The following is a 14,899-nucleotide window of genomic DNA, read 5'->3' on the forward strand; positions in this document are numbered from 1 at the left end:
GGTTGCAGTGAAAAGTACTAAAAGTCATAATTTCAAGAGCGGGTATTACTTATATAGATAAACGAGATCAAAAACTGTCCTGCCGGTATGTCAATATACTTACCTAACTGTTGAGGTTCTAGATTAAATTGAATTAAAATTAATTTGACATTACCCAGATACAAGCAGTTCAGCTGTCTCAGTCAACACCTGGTTTCATTTTAAAAAAAATAACAATATTTTAAATTTTTTCAGGTCAATTTTATCAGAACGATATTTTTAATTTAAAAGTGTAGTTGTAGTTATTTTTTAAAGGATTTTTTATTTAAAAATATATTAAAATAATAATTTTTATTTTTTAAAAATTATTTTTTATATCAGCAAATCAAAATAATTTAAAAATACATAAACAATATTAATTTAAAGTAAATAAAATAAAATAAATTTAAATTTTTTAAAAAACAGGAGTGTAATCTCTCTGTATAACTCAGAAATCTATATCGCGAATAACAAAGCAACTCGTATAGCTAGAGATTGAACACAAATCCAACATGAGCAATCTGCTCCATTTATATTCAGATTGGCAGCACATTATTGAGATAATAATGAGAACAAATATATCGGAGATGATTTTGAAAACTAAAGATAATGTTCACAAATATAACATGTTATATGTATAAATATGGCAATAATTTATGAATGATTGAGGGCATTGAAGTTATTCTCAAACATTATTTCTTGCTCATATATGATATCAAAGCAATCTACTGATTCTACCCTTTAGTAATGTCTTCACCAAGTTTTGTAATCTCTACTCAAAATCATAACCCTCCCCTTTCTTTCTCGCATCTTCCCATGATTAATCTTTCTAAAAATCAACTCATTAAATTCAACTATCTTAAAGCCATTGCCTATCTAGATTTGGATTATCTTGAAGGTCATATTCACCCCCTCCTACAATTGGTAAAACCAACCAATCCACATCAAAAAAGGGTTGAAGTTAAGAATTATTGCCACGAGTAAAAAAGAGTCCATGATTGGTGATGTTCATGAGATAATACAATATCCATTTAATAGCATTCCAATTATTAGTGGTTAAAGAATGCATGAATTAACAAACTTTACCTACCGTATAAAAGATGTTTGGTTGTGTAAATGAGATATACTGGAGAGAACAAGTTATGTCATGATAAAGTGTTGGATCTAAAAATGGAGCACCTGTGAATTGTGAAAATGGAGGTATAGGTCATAGAAGATGAAACTAGTTTGATGGCATGCATTTTAGTCTTATAAAGAAGGTTAGTGATGTAACGATGCTGATATATAATGATTCCATGAGAAGTGGGAAAGACCTAACTACCCAAGAAGAAATTTAACTAAGTAAGATCTTTGAGAAAAAATTTGGTGTGAAGTTATTCGATGAGATTGAGAATTTCCTGAGTATGTGGACTAGTGATTAGAATGTCATCCATATAAATTAATACAAAGAGCTTAATTTGAGTAGTATTGAGAATGAAGAGTGAGGTATCATTCTTTAACCCAATAAAAAACCAAGAGAAAGAAGTTTAGAGCTAAGTTTAGAAAATCATGCTCGTTAAGCTTATTTTAGGACATATAGTGCTTTATATAAGTGACATATATGACCAGGAAATTATAAATGAGAGAAACTCGGTGGTTGGGTCATGTAAATTTTTTTATTGAGAACACTATGTAGAAATTCATTTCAACATCAAGTTAATGTATATGTCATTGAGCTTGCATTGCAAAAGATAAGATGATTTGGATTTCAACTGGTTTAATTACAAGACTAAAGGTGTCATCATAATTCATACTTTTTTTATGGAAACCTTTTGCAACATAACAAGCTTTATAGTGTTTAATAGTACCATCAGCATAAAGTTTAATACGAAAGATTCATTTGCAACCAATGATGTTCATATGAGATTTGTATGGCGCTAAAGCTCATGTCCTATTATGTATAAGAGCATAAAATTCATTAGCCATGACATTACACCATTCTGGATATTTAAAAATGATGGTTAAATAGTTTGGTTCATTAATAAGAGCTGTAATAACAGTGAACAAAGCATGCTTGGTTGAAGCTATAACATTAGGAGGTAGTTGATTAGTTTTGAAGATGTTTTTGTGAGATCATGTTGTCAGTGGATGGCTTGGAATTTGAGCGATAGCAATAGGACAATCCATCGGTGATATAAATGTTAGAGATGATGAAGAGCCAATATAAGTGTATGCAGTAACTGATGATAGAGATAGAGACTTCGTGTAGAAAAGCTTTAAGCGTGTACTTTTGCAACATAAGTAGCTTGTGAAAGAAAAAAATGGGAAACATAATGCATAAGAGTTTGGTTGAATATGGGCTTTTGAACAATAGAGATATTAGTAAAAGAATATTAATGTTCATAAAAAATAACATCATAAAAGACATAAACATAACGAATGAATGAGTAAATACATTTGTAACATTTATGGTGAGAGCTGTAACCTAGAAATATACAATGGAATGAGCGAAAGTCAAGTTTTGTGATGATTATAGGAACAAGGAAAAGGTCAATAAGCACAACTAAAAGTTTTTAAGAACTTATAGTTAAAAAGTCATTGATACAAGAGTTTAAAAAGAGAGAAATTAAAGGTTACATGAAAGGGTAAATAATTAATAAGGTATTTAACTGTGAGAAAAACATCATCCCAATATATTTGAGGGATATATGCATTGGCAAGAAAATGAAGGCTTGTTTAAAAAATGTGACAATGTTTTTACTTAACAAAGTCATTTTGTTGATGAGTATGATAAAAAAAAATTATGCAATGAGTAATACCATGATTTTAAAGATGAGTGTGAACCCAAGATATTAATCACCTCAATCTGATTATAAGGCTTTTATTTTACAATTAAAATGATTATCAACGTAACATTGAAAATAAAAAAAATATTGATAAAATATCAAACTTAGCTTCGATTAGGAATAACCAAATAAACTTGGAGAAATAATCAATGAAAACAACATAATAACAAAATTCATAAACAGAAAGTTAAGGAGCAGGTCCCTATACATCAGTAAAGACTAAATCTAAAGTAGAGGAATTTAAAGACAATTTAAATGGAAGACAATGACTCTTGCTAAGTTGGCAAACATGATAAACATAAGGGAAAGACTTATTTGTAACTAGTAAATGATGTTTAGACATTATTTCTTTATCAATTATTAAGGATGACCATGGCAAACATGTCATTGAGCAAGTGATACACGTTCAATGAAGATAGAAGTGGGATGTTTGGTAATTGTGGAGAAACCATAAAGAGGATAAAAGATAATTTTTGCTCTTGCCTTTGATAAGGGTGGCTTTTAAGTATCAATCCTTGACATAGAAAAAAAACCAAGGGTGAAACTCAAAATAAAAATTGTTATCCTAAGAAAATTGATAAATAGATAGAAGGTTTTTATTAATAGCCAAAACATTATGAAAAAAATTGTTTAGTAGAGGAACAAATAATAAAAGATCTAATATGGTGAATATATAAACCTTGACCATTGCCGATTTGAAGATCATTAGCACAATTGTAATGAGTGGTTTAAAGATTAAGATGATTTAGATCGGAGTTGATATGATGATTGACATCAATGTTAGGAAATCAATAAGAGTTAACATGAGTAGAGGTAGATGATGTTGGAGTTGTGGTGAAATTTGCTCATAAAAGAGCTACAAATTAAAATGTTTGATCAAATTGATGATCATTTAAGTGTAGTATGGCCAAATTTTGAGCAAATTTGACAAAATATATGTGATGAGTTATAAAGGAATGATACATTGGCAGATTCATGAGTAAAAAAAACAACCATGTGAATGCCCTTAATAATTACAATTATTGCCATGATAGGAGGCAGTACCACAATGAACAAATATAGATTATCAATTTGTGAAGTTGTTAGAAGGAGTAGTGAAATCAACATAAATAGATTATTATTTAAGTCATAATTCATACATGAGAGAAAAAAAAGTCATAGAGAGTATCTAATGTAATTGGTTCAACATGTATAGTAAAGGATGTAATAAGAGTATTTATATGGAAAACCAACAAGATTATACAATATTTTTTTTTCATGAAGGTTTTGTCCAATAGTATTAAGGATATTAGTAAGAGATTTAATTCTAATGAGATAAAAATGAATTAATCTTGATTTTTTAAAAAATATATTATATACATGACCTTCCTTAAAGGGATGTTTAATGCAACTTCTACTTTTGCTTTTAGATGTTTTTTAAAAGTGCTTTTGGCTTAAAGAAGCATTAATTGATGTTTTTTTAGTGTCTTCTAATGGTTTTGATGTGCTGATATCAAAAACAAAAAAAATATGAAAAAAATCATTTTAATGCATTTTCAACTGAAAAGCCATTTTAAAAAGTATTTTGCACCACAATTTCAAACACCCTCTAATGCACCAAGACTCTATATCTTGGACGACTCACTCATGCTTTGTTTTAAAAAAAATAAAAAAGAAAAACTCATGCAATCCTTTAACGCTTCTTCTATTTTCCTATGATAATGACTATTAATCAATGTCTAAACAAAGTCACAGTTATTAGATATTGTTTGAGAATTAACATGGAAAAGAGTTTGAGTTTTTGGATTATCAAATCAACTTATGGGTTACTAGGTTAACCCTGGTTTATCATTTTTATCCAAAATAATATTGTTTTAGACTTTTTTAAAAGGAAAAAACTTATTGTTTTTTACCCGACTAGGTTTGGACTAGATTAGGTCGAGTCAACCTATCAAGTCACCAGGTTTCAACCAAGTCAATGTCAAAACCAATTCAAATTAAAACCTGAACTAGATCATGTTTCGAAGCATGAATGTACTGGGTCAATCTGCTAGTCCAGGTCTCACTAAAATGATCAATTGTGCAAGTTGTACATGTACAACAAGATGAATTAAAAAACAATTTTGTTTTTTTTTAATTAGCAAAATGGCTAAAATATTTAGCCAAAATAGCATAACTAAAAATTTATTTGTGAAACTAGCACGATTAATATAGTTTAAATATTAGGTTATAGTTGTAAGTGTAGTTGTGGAGATAATTCTAGCTTAATTATTATCATAATTGTAGTAGATAGATAAATATTAATTTAAAAAATGGTTGAAATAGAAGTTAAAATAGCAAAAGAAAAAGAAACTAAAAAACATGAAAAGCTTCAAAATAGAAGGCTTGTTTGAGTAATAGAGAATATTTTTTTTTTATTAATAATTTTCTTCTCATTCTCTAATTTTATTTTTTTTAATAAAAAATAGAGAATGTGTTCATTTAATGAGAATGAAATATAACTTATTTATTATTATTAAAAAACACATCAATACTATAATTATTTTATATAAAAAGTAGAAATCATAATTTATAATAGTAAACTTACTATTCTGATAATTTAATTATCAAGCTCTGATGTCCACTTAATGGATGAAATCTTATCTCTAAAGATCTTAGAAAGAAGAGCAAACACTTTTGTTTTTTGTTTTTATGAATAATTTTCTTCTCATTCTATAGTTTGATTTTTTTAATAAAAAATGGAGAATGTGTTCATTTAGTGAGAATGAAAAATAACTTTGTTTTATTAAAAAAACACATCAATACTGTAACTATTTTACATAAAAAGTAGAAATTCTAATTTATAATAGTCAGCTTACTATTATGATAATCAAGTTATCAAGCTCTGATGTCCATTTAATAGATGAAAATCCTATCTTTAAAGATCTTAGAAAGAAGAATAAGCACTTTTGTTTTACGGACAATGAATTAAAATACCATTATAATAGTAAAACAGAGTAGCTAAAACTTGTTAAGGAATCAATGACTAGTCCTTATAGTGTTAAAGGTCGAACTCCTTTAACATAACCAGACATGAAGGTCATTAGTAAGTAGTCATCACATGAACAAATGTCTTTTATCCAGTTGTAATGGTAAAATAAAACAACTTATACTTGTTATTCAAGAATCAAACACTAGTCTTTATAGTGTCAAATGTTTAACTCTTTTAACAGAACTAGACATCGAGATCATTAGTGAATAGTCGTCGCAAGAATAAATGACTATTATTAAATCATAATGGTAAAATAAAACAATTCAAACTTGTTTTTAGGAATCAATGACTAGTCCTTCTAGTGTTAAAGGTCTAACTCCTTTAATAGAACTAGACATGGAGGTTATTAGTGAGTAGCTGTCATAGGAACAAATAACTTTTATTAATGTGATTATTCTAGATCGTCAACATTCTTTATACGTTCATTTATATCATAACAATGATCACTATGAACTTGATTAATAGGATATAAGTAAAGTGGGGAACCAAACTTGACATGTGAGGTGGAATACATTATCTTGAAGGATTTTAGGATTGGCCTTTAGACATCTATAACACATTTAAAGAGGAATAATAAGGAGTTAACATATGTAATCTACTTAGTTACTTTTGACTATCATTTGCCAAAATACATGTATCAAGCACTAATTAAAAATAAATGTCCTGGCGGGAACATATTCTTGACTTCTTAAAGAGAAATAGGGATTTTGTTTTGAAACATACATAACATCACTAGTCTATTTATCTCAGGAGAATATTATAAGGAATTTATCTCTACTTTCAAAGAGTTTTCATATATTGAAAGCAAATCCTCATTAGCTAAGATTTTTCTCTATTTATTTTGAGATTTTATCTTAATTACACAAGAAAGATTTTGATAAGATTTGTAAAGTGAATTGACTTAGTTTCTGGTATGTACATGGACTATTTGCACTACACCTCTATTTATCATAAGAATACAAATCCATTTCATACTTAAAATTTGATGCATTGGGAGACAAATAGAGTTTTGTGACATAATAAGGCATTTTTCACAACATAACAAAGATAAAAAGATCTACAAAGAGAGAAGATCTATTCAAATATTTAGCCATTTATTAGACACTTGAGGATTATGATGAGTTGAAATTCATTGTTTATTTTTCTCTCTAACTTCATCAATTTGTGTTTGCCTAAAATAAATATTTCATTTATACTAGTACATTTAAAACTGCATGAAAATTAGTAGCAAATATCACTTATAACTGGATTCCCTTGTCTTAGTATGTTATATCGAGGTCTGTGTCAAACTATTAATCTCTTAAATGGTGGTATAGAGTTTAAGGGTGCATACATTAATTTTCTTGAGCATTACCTCTATGTTCGGGTTGTATTGCACTTTCCTTGTGGAGTTTATGCCAACATTGAAAATTACATTTCTTCTCCCACCATTAGAAGGTTTAATAGTAATTTGAATGCATATTAATATTAGGAGCCTAATATTGGATTGTGTTAGACTTATATATGATTCTTTTTAATCCAAAGATTATTTTAAGTTACAATTCCTTGGCCAAATTGTTCTAGACCTCACACAAATGATGAATAAAAAAAACTAGTGATTTTTTAGAGTTTTTGGCACGTATCCATCCTACTTATCTACCATGTCGTTGATGAAGAAAATATAGTTAAAAAATATACAATCCTCATTGTTTTACTTAGATGTTGATTCCACTTTTTTGGTTCCACTTTTTTGGTGAATATGATGAAGGATTTCTTGAAAGATGTAGATTTATTACTTACCACAACACCAATATTTATTACTTACCACAACACCTAACATGTTAAGCCCATGATTTTGATCATGGAATCCTCTAGGCTTAATAGATATATTTTTAATTTATTTGTTTTTTCCTAAATACATGATTAAAAAGAGAAAAAAATAAAAAAGCTAAAGGATGAAATTGAAAGAAAACAAATTAAAGAAAGAAAAATTACAAGATAACTTTTTTCTAAAATAAAATATTGATGCAATGATATATTGAAGTTGCTGGAATCAGCTCAGGTTAACCTGCTACACCTATAACCAAGATCATGAGACTATGACAATCATGTAAAAAGCAATTTTGAGCAAATTAATTCCATAGGAAAAAAATGCAACACATAATGAAGACAAATTCAAAATAAACTTAATGCTTAATTTTTTTTTCAATATGACATATTCTATTAAAAAAACTATTGAGATGACTACATATTAGATCAACCTGAACGTTGTGGTTTAATTCATCAAACTTGCGACCAAAGTTTTGTATTCGACCGAATTTAATAATTTTTTAAAATTAATATTTTACTGAAATATAAAATAACAAAAAAAATTAAAAAATATATAAAGGAAAAAAAAGAAGAAGCCTAGACAAACTCGTATGTTAGTCTAATATGCCTGGGCTTTTAAAAGAAACAGCCTAGAGGCGTGGACCTTCCAACCCAGGCTCGCGTGTGCCTAGAACTTGTTTTATTTTTTAAATATCTTTAAGGGGGCGGACGACCTATTTTCTTGAAGAAAATAATAATCACACGACATGTCGTTTGTTAAGGAAGACAACATGTTGTTGGTCTACTCAGATTTTGACCACCATGATAGTGGCTAAAAAATTAGGGCATGATATTTTTTTGCTCCTAAAACTCATTTTTCAACTTATTTTAACAAAAAAAAAAAAAAAACCACATCGCAAGCACCTTTAAAACATATAAAAATCAATTTATCAATATAAGAAACCCAAAAAGGTAAAAAAATATAGAATCAAAATGAATAAAATTTTTCTTCAACCAAAAGAACCATTAACACCAGAATAAAACTAAGTTATAAGAAATTTTATTTTTTTAGAGTTTTTCTTAAAAAAAAATCAATTTTAAATATTACTAAATATAAAGTAATTAAAATAAAAAAATAATAATTTTAGATTTTGGTTTTTAACTTCGGACTCTGATTAGGGTTCTGCTGTCACTAACAGAACGGGAGGGGCATTTCAAATAATAGAGCCAGAACATTAGCTTTGAGAATACGCTTCAGTATATTGAATAGGCAATTCTTGCTCGGTCAAGCGGCTTCTCCCCGTTTCTATCGTGGTGTGGCGTTGAAGCCCATCTTCTGTGGAAATGTCTTCAGTTCTTTGATTCGTTCTGTAGCCAGAAATCCATCTTTAGCGAAACAATTATTTGGTTATGCTATTTTGGGATTTGCTCTAACGGAAGCAATCGCCCTCTTTGCCCTAATGATGCGATTTTTGATCTTATTATATTTCTAAATACTAAAATTTGTTCATCGTTCGCCGAGCAGTCGAGAGAGAGTTTCTTTTTCTTTCTAGGAGAAAGACTCATCAGCAAGTAAAATTAATATAAAAAAATGGCACTTCTGGCTTGGTAAGCTACCCCTTAGGCGCCAATCCTTCTCTTCTTTCTTTTTACGATCAGAAAGGTGGAAATCCAGACCCCTAGGGAGATGTCAAACAGCTTATTTCGGCCTATGTAGTCTCCATATATTTCAACAATATATAACTTGTTTGAGAATGTAGTTGCGAGTACATTTTAAATAACTTTTCGTATTAAAATGTATGTCAATAATATTTTTTTATTTTTTAAAAATTATTTTTGACATTAACATATTAAAACGATCCAAAATATACAAACCATATTAAATTTTAGCAAAAAACAAAAATTCAAATTTTTTAAAAACACGGGTTAAACCGCGTTTCCAAACATACTTATAGTTCCTTTTGTAATTGAAACACTTGTTGACTTACATTGCAAGAAAAAAAAATTAAATTCTCCTCATTTCTTTGTTATTTTTGGGAAAAAAAAGTGAAGCTTTCATATTATTTTTAAAAATTATGTTTTAGAATTCTTATAGCAAAAATATATGAACTTAGCATAGTTTAAACTAGTTATTGAAAAACTAGTAATATTAAAAACATTGTTCAATCATCGAGCAAACTATTGCTATGAAAACTCACAAGCTAGCCACACAATGCTTCAATAATTCCACGCATCATAGGCGTCCATATAAAGACAAACTGTGCCGGGATTTAAAACTAAAATTAAAATCAGTGATAAACAATAAATGCTGATCGCTGCAGAACAGTGCTTGAATGAGGAGCATAATCCAATTGATCAATTCTACCAACCACAAACAAGAATGATAGCTAAGGAAATATTTTTATACAAGGAAAACACACACCTTATAAGAGTCAAAACACAACAGCATCACGCTGCCACTACCACATCCACTCGTCAGATTCACAAGTGTCCTTTGGGAAGGACTTGAACCCAAAGCAAAACATCTTTAGACCAGGTGTAATCTCTTATTACAACTACTTGATAACCATTGAGATTTGTCTGGAGATATTTTCATCATCATTCACTCATGCACATCATCAGGCTTTAGCAGCCTGCACAGCAGGTTCCGCTTCTGAATCAACATTTGATTTTGCACGCTTGGTTTGATAATCCTTCACGGCGGCCTTGATGGCATCCTCAGCAAGCATGCTGCAGTGCAGCTTAACTGGTGGAAGAGAAAGATGTTTTGCGATCTCCCTGCAAATACAGATGCCATGATGTTAAGCAATCATGTTGCGCTCCTAAAACTTCAGGGTGGGGCCTCATTATTTATTGAAAAAAGGCCGACCCAAAATCTATTACTGAAGCTATGAAGGTACCAAGCATGTTAAATTAAACAAAAACTATCAACAACTATAAAAACCAGTCATTACAATTTTATAACAAGAAATGGAAAGACTAATGTCGTTTCATTCCCTACTGCTACCCTTTACCTATTACATTCACATGGATGCAATGACAACACACAAGACATTCAACCTAAAATTATCTACAACTAGCGTGCATCTATAATTTTTCTCTTCCTTCATGGAATTGGTCCCTCTCTGTCTAACATATGAGGCCCCCTACATTTTCTAAGACCAAAACACCCGAAGTCTATTAGTTCATAAAAAAGAGTTGTGATTATAGAATGAAAAGAAAGGCTTTTTCCAGAAAAAATGAAGAACAAAACAAAACAAAACAAAAGAGGAGAAGAATTAGGAGGAGAGAAAAGAGGAGGAGCATTCTTCAGCTGCCCAAACTCGCACCAAAGAGGAGACAGAACCATTCACTCATGCACACGTACTTTGTGTAAATTCAAAGATATAAAAAGAAAAAAAGTGCTTTCTATTGTTCACAAACAGAAAGCACCTAAGATCTGATACAATAAAGGACCGAGACTTTCTTTCTCGTTTAGTTCATCAGATCAGAATAGCAATCTGGTTAACCAAAAACAAAATGAAAATAAACTGAGTCCTGTTTGTCACGGAAATAAGACCATGCCAAATACTATAATAATATTCCAGAAAAACAATAACGTGAAAATCTACTATGAACCTCTTCTCATAGCTAAATCATAAAATTCATTCAAAGAAATTGACAGCACAAACAAGCACATGACGAGAGCATCATACAATCCTCATCATGTCTCGCAAGAATACCTGCATTGGATTATGACCAGAGAAAGATGACCACGACATTACTTTTTTCAGATTCAATGCCTAATTGATTACCAACTATGAATATTCCCAGTCATAAGTGCACAGAACAACATTTATTAAATCTCTTTACGCTTCCAATCAAGGCTAATGTCAAAAATGGTTTAACTTTGGTCATGAATATTCAAGGATAGTAATGCGAAAGTAGTCTTGCTTGATAAGACAAGGTCAGCCTACATGATGCCACTTGAATTGTATGAATAATAGTAAGTTGTTGGTAAACAACAGGGATGAGGGACCCAATGTCACTAGACTGCAAATACATTTCAATTGTGACGGTGCAATTCAATCTTCCATCTTCCACATATTTTTGAAAGCAATTTTGTAACGCTGAAGTGGTCTGATGTGTTCTAGTCATAATTCCCTAACCTTCAGCAAGGCCAAATTTCAGAAGATTTGGAAAAGGTGGGTCCATAAAACTATCATCCTCTGGATAAGAAATTGCACAATCTGATACCCTCAAAATAACTCTACAAACCTCAAAAATATACAACTCAGATACCCTCAAAATAACTCTACAAACCTAAAAAATATACAACTCTTGAGTTTTATATAAAACCAGTACAAGTTTGTATGCTGCAATAACTGAGCTTAAAGGTAGAGCCAAAGTATAATGAAAATTATGCAAAGACATCGGCAGATCCAATGCAAATAATACTCAATACCGATTCTCACTTCAGCATCCACCATCTCCAAATTTCAACCAATCTCTACATGTCATATACCATACCATATGAAAACAGGGCTAGACTAAAAAACTATGGACACTATACAAATCCAGTAGTCCTCAAAGTTCCTCAAAAACTATGCTCACACTCACTTCCTCGGTTTGGTATTTATGTTATACTCTAGTAGATTCCATTAAATTCGCACTAAATATGTAAAATAAAATAAAAATAAAATCAACACAACAATCTAAGCACGCACAAAATTGTTACTACTATAAGAAAACAACCAATCACAAGATTTTTTCCCCTAAAACTAAAACGTTAGAACCCACCCAGGCAATCATTATTAATAATTAAAAGCACGCAGTAACAACAAGCTATATATATATATAAAAACTCACGTGTTCTTGATGGTCATAACTTCCTCCATTTGTTTCCCTTTCACCCATTCAGTAGCTGGAAAAACAACACAAAAATCAGCACCACATATACACAACTATGAATAAATCAATAAATGAATTAACATTCAGCATAATAAATTAATAAAAGCCCTAGAAATTCGAAAAGAAAATAAACAAAACCAAAAATAGAAATTGGAAGTAAAATGAAAAACATACCAACAGAGGAGGAAGCAATAGCGGAGCCACAACCGAAGGTTTTGAAACGAGCATCTATAATCTCACCAGTCGTATCATCCACCTTAATCTGCAGCTTCATCACATCACCACAGGCAGGTGCACCGACAAGCCCAGTACCCACCGTCGGATCATTCTTGTCAAAAGAACCAACGTTGCGAGGATTGTTGAAGTGATCAATCACCTTCTCGTGATAGAAGCGTGGCAGGATCTGAGTTCTTTGGGTGAACAATCTCTTGGATACCAGTTGCCTCAACATCTTTTGGCTTTGATAAGAAGAGGAAGTAGATTTTTTGAGACGCTCATTTTGTGCGTTTTGTAGGTTTGTAGGGATTGAATGGCGGTTCTTCGTGGACACGTGGAGGGTGGAGATGCCTCAGAGATTTTCGGATTTTGACACGTTTGAAGATCAGTCTTCTCCTCCCGTATTATTGGATGATGACGTGGAGGATGATTTCCTGGCTTCCTTTTGTTTTGTTGGGCTATGAAAGGCCCAGCCCAGGCCTCGAATCTCTCAAGATTAGATGAATTAAAACCAATGCTTTAGGTCGGGTTATGGCCCAAAAAGATCACGCAAGAAAGCTGTCTAGACTGTAGAGCCTCTTTGCTACAGATGATTAAACACATTACACTAAAATCTGTATCAATGAATTATTGTGATTTATGTTAGGAAAACTATTTAAACTAAAAAATATATTAAATTCATGGTTAAAAAAATTTAATTTTTAAGAAATTAAACATTTATTTTTAAAAAATAGATGAATTATTTTTAAAAAATAAGTAAAAAAAAAGCCAATAATCAAACATTACATAGTTTTTTAAGTAAATAGAACCACTGGATAATTTACTTAAGATTCCAAGAGCTAATATACTTAAAATAAAATAATTGAGGTTAGTTAATTTTAAAATATCTAAGGTTATTAATTATGTAATTAAATATTAGTTAATTATCATGTATATAATAATAATAATAATAATAATAATAATAATAATAATAATAGTTAGTTAATTTTAAAATATTCAAAGTTATTTATGCTTTTCTTTAAATAATAAACAGCCTTTAATATAAAAAAACCATTTCTATGCTCTTTAAAATGAAAGCTATTATACCTTTTTTTTATATAAAAAAAACTGCTATTATAAAAATCATATTTTAATTAGTTTTTAAAATCTTAACCAAATAATTTTTTTATTAATACTTTATATCAAAGTAAAGTAGTAAAAGTTAGAGAAAAAAATAAAAACAAACAAACCTTTAATCAATCAAGAAAGACTTGATATAAAAGCTTAGAATGTTTAGTCTCCCGTAATAAAACAACAACAACAAATAGATCTCTCATCTCTAACTCGCCATCTACCATCATTTTCAAGTAAGATTTAAGTCCCCTACATGATGCCCTATCCTTTTTTGGAAACTCGATCAGGGATTAAAATTGAAAAACACTTTTATTTGCAGTAGATGCACAATGTTTATTTTAAATATTTCAGTTTATTTGTTAATATTAATAATAATAATATTTTCTAAATAAGTCCTATATACAAAAGTAATTAAATTTGTTTCGAAGCCTTGTATATATTGTGATGTGTCAAGCGAGCAAAAACAAAAAAAAATAGCCAAAAGGTCGAACCGCTGCCTGGGTCAGCCTAGACAAGCTGGGTTGCTCGCCTAGTCAGTCCAAGCAATAGGGCATGCCTTTGGGTGCACCCCAACTACGGAAAAAACTAGGATTTTTTTGTATATTTTTTATTTTATTATGTATATTTTTATACATATTTTCTTCTATTCTTTTGTTATTGTGCAAATATCTTTTTATATTTTTCCATACACAATCTCTTAAATCCTTTTGCTTTCTTTTGCACACAATCTTATAAATTCTACATCTTTAAGCAAACACTTTTATTGGAGAAGAAACATGATGAATTGAGATTTTTTTTCAACATAACCACATGTTTTACCACCTCTAAATGTATTCTTAGAAAAGCACAACACTTTCCTTATTGTTTAGAAATATCATCTTGGAAAATGTGAGCCATATAAAATCTCTATAAGAATCAATCGTCAGAAACATGTGAGGGAGAGCTCATAGTCTTAAAAACTATCCAAAAGAGGAAGAAAACTTCTTTTTATAATTTTTATTTGCTTATCCTTAAATCAATAAACACTTAAAATTGACTT

The 14,899-nt window shown here is 30.0% G+C and overlaps 2 protein-coding genes across 2 annotated transcripts; one reads left to right on the forward strand and one right to left on the reverse strand.

Moving 5' to 3' along the window:
• Positions 1 to 8,408: 8,408 nt before the first annotated feature.
• LOC133678859 (ATP synthase subunit 9, mitochondrial) lies at positions 8,409 to 9,134 on the forward strand. The gene is made up of 2 exons (XM_062101369.1): positions 8,409 to 8,441; positions 8,841 to 9,134. The coding sequence occupies exons 1-2, from the start codon at positions 8,409 to 8,411 to the stop codon at positions 9,132 to 9,134; spliced, it is 327 nt and encodes a 108-aa protein (XP_061957353.1).
• Positions 9,135 to 10,022: 888 nt separating this feature from the next.
• LOC133678798 (iron-sulfur cluster assembly protein 1-like) lies at positions 10,023 to 13,027 on the reverse strand. Its single transcript, XM_062101308.1, has 3 exons — positions 12,706 to 13,027; positions 12,490 to 12,544; positions 10,023 to 10,419 (listed from the first exon to the last, which is right to left on the reverse strand). The coding sequence occupies exons 1-3, from the start codon at positions 12,980 to 12,982 to the stop codon at positions 10,260 to 10,262; spliced, it is 492 nt and encodes a 163-aa protein (XP_061957292.1). The 5' UTR covers positions 12,983 to 13,027; the 3' UTR covers positions 10,023 to 10,259.
• Positions 13,028 to 14,899: the final 1,872 nt, after the last annotated feature.

Source organism: Populus nigra, chromosome 18 (genome assembly GCF_951802175.1).
Source record: "Populus nigra chromosome 18, ddPopNigr1.1, whole genome shotgun sequence".
Lineage (NCBI taxonomy): Eukaryota > Viridiplantae > Streptophyta > Magnoliopsida > Malpighiales > Salicaceae > Populus > Populus nigra.

Coding starts and splice junctions, on each gene's coding strand:
- LOC133678798 (XM_062101308.1), bottom strand. CDS start 12,982: ATGTTGAGGCAACTGGTATCCAAGAGATTGTTCACCCAAAGAACTCAG. Junction 12,545..12,705: donor TATTGCTTCCTCCTCTGTTG/GTATGTTTTTCA, acceptor TTGTTTTTCCAG/CTACTGAATGGGTGAAAGGG. Junction 10,420..12,489: donor GTTATGACCATCAAGAACAC/GTGAGTTTTTAT, acceptor CTGTATTTGCAG/GGAGATCGCAAAACATCTTT.
- LOC133678859 (XM_062101369.1), top strand. CDS start 8,409: ATGTCGTTTGTTAAGGAAGACAACATGTTGTTG. Junction 8,442..8,840: donor AGGAAGACAACATGTTGTTG/GTCTACTCAGAT, acceptor TGTCACTAACAG/AACGGGAGGGGCATTTCAAA.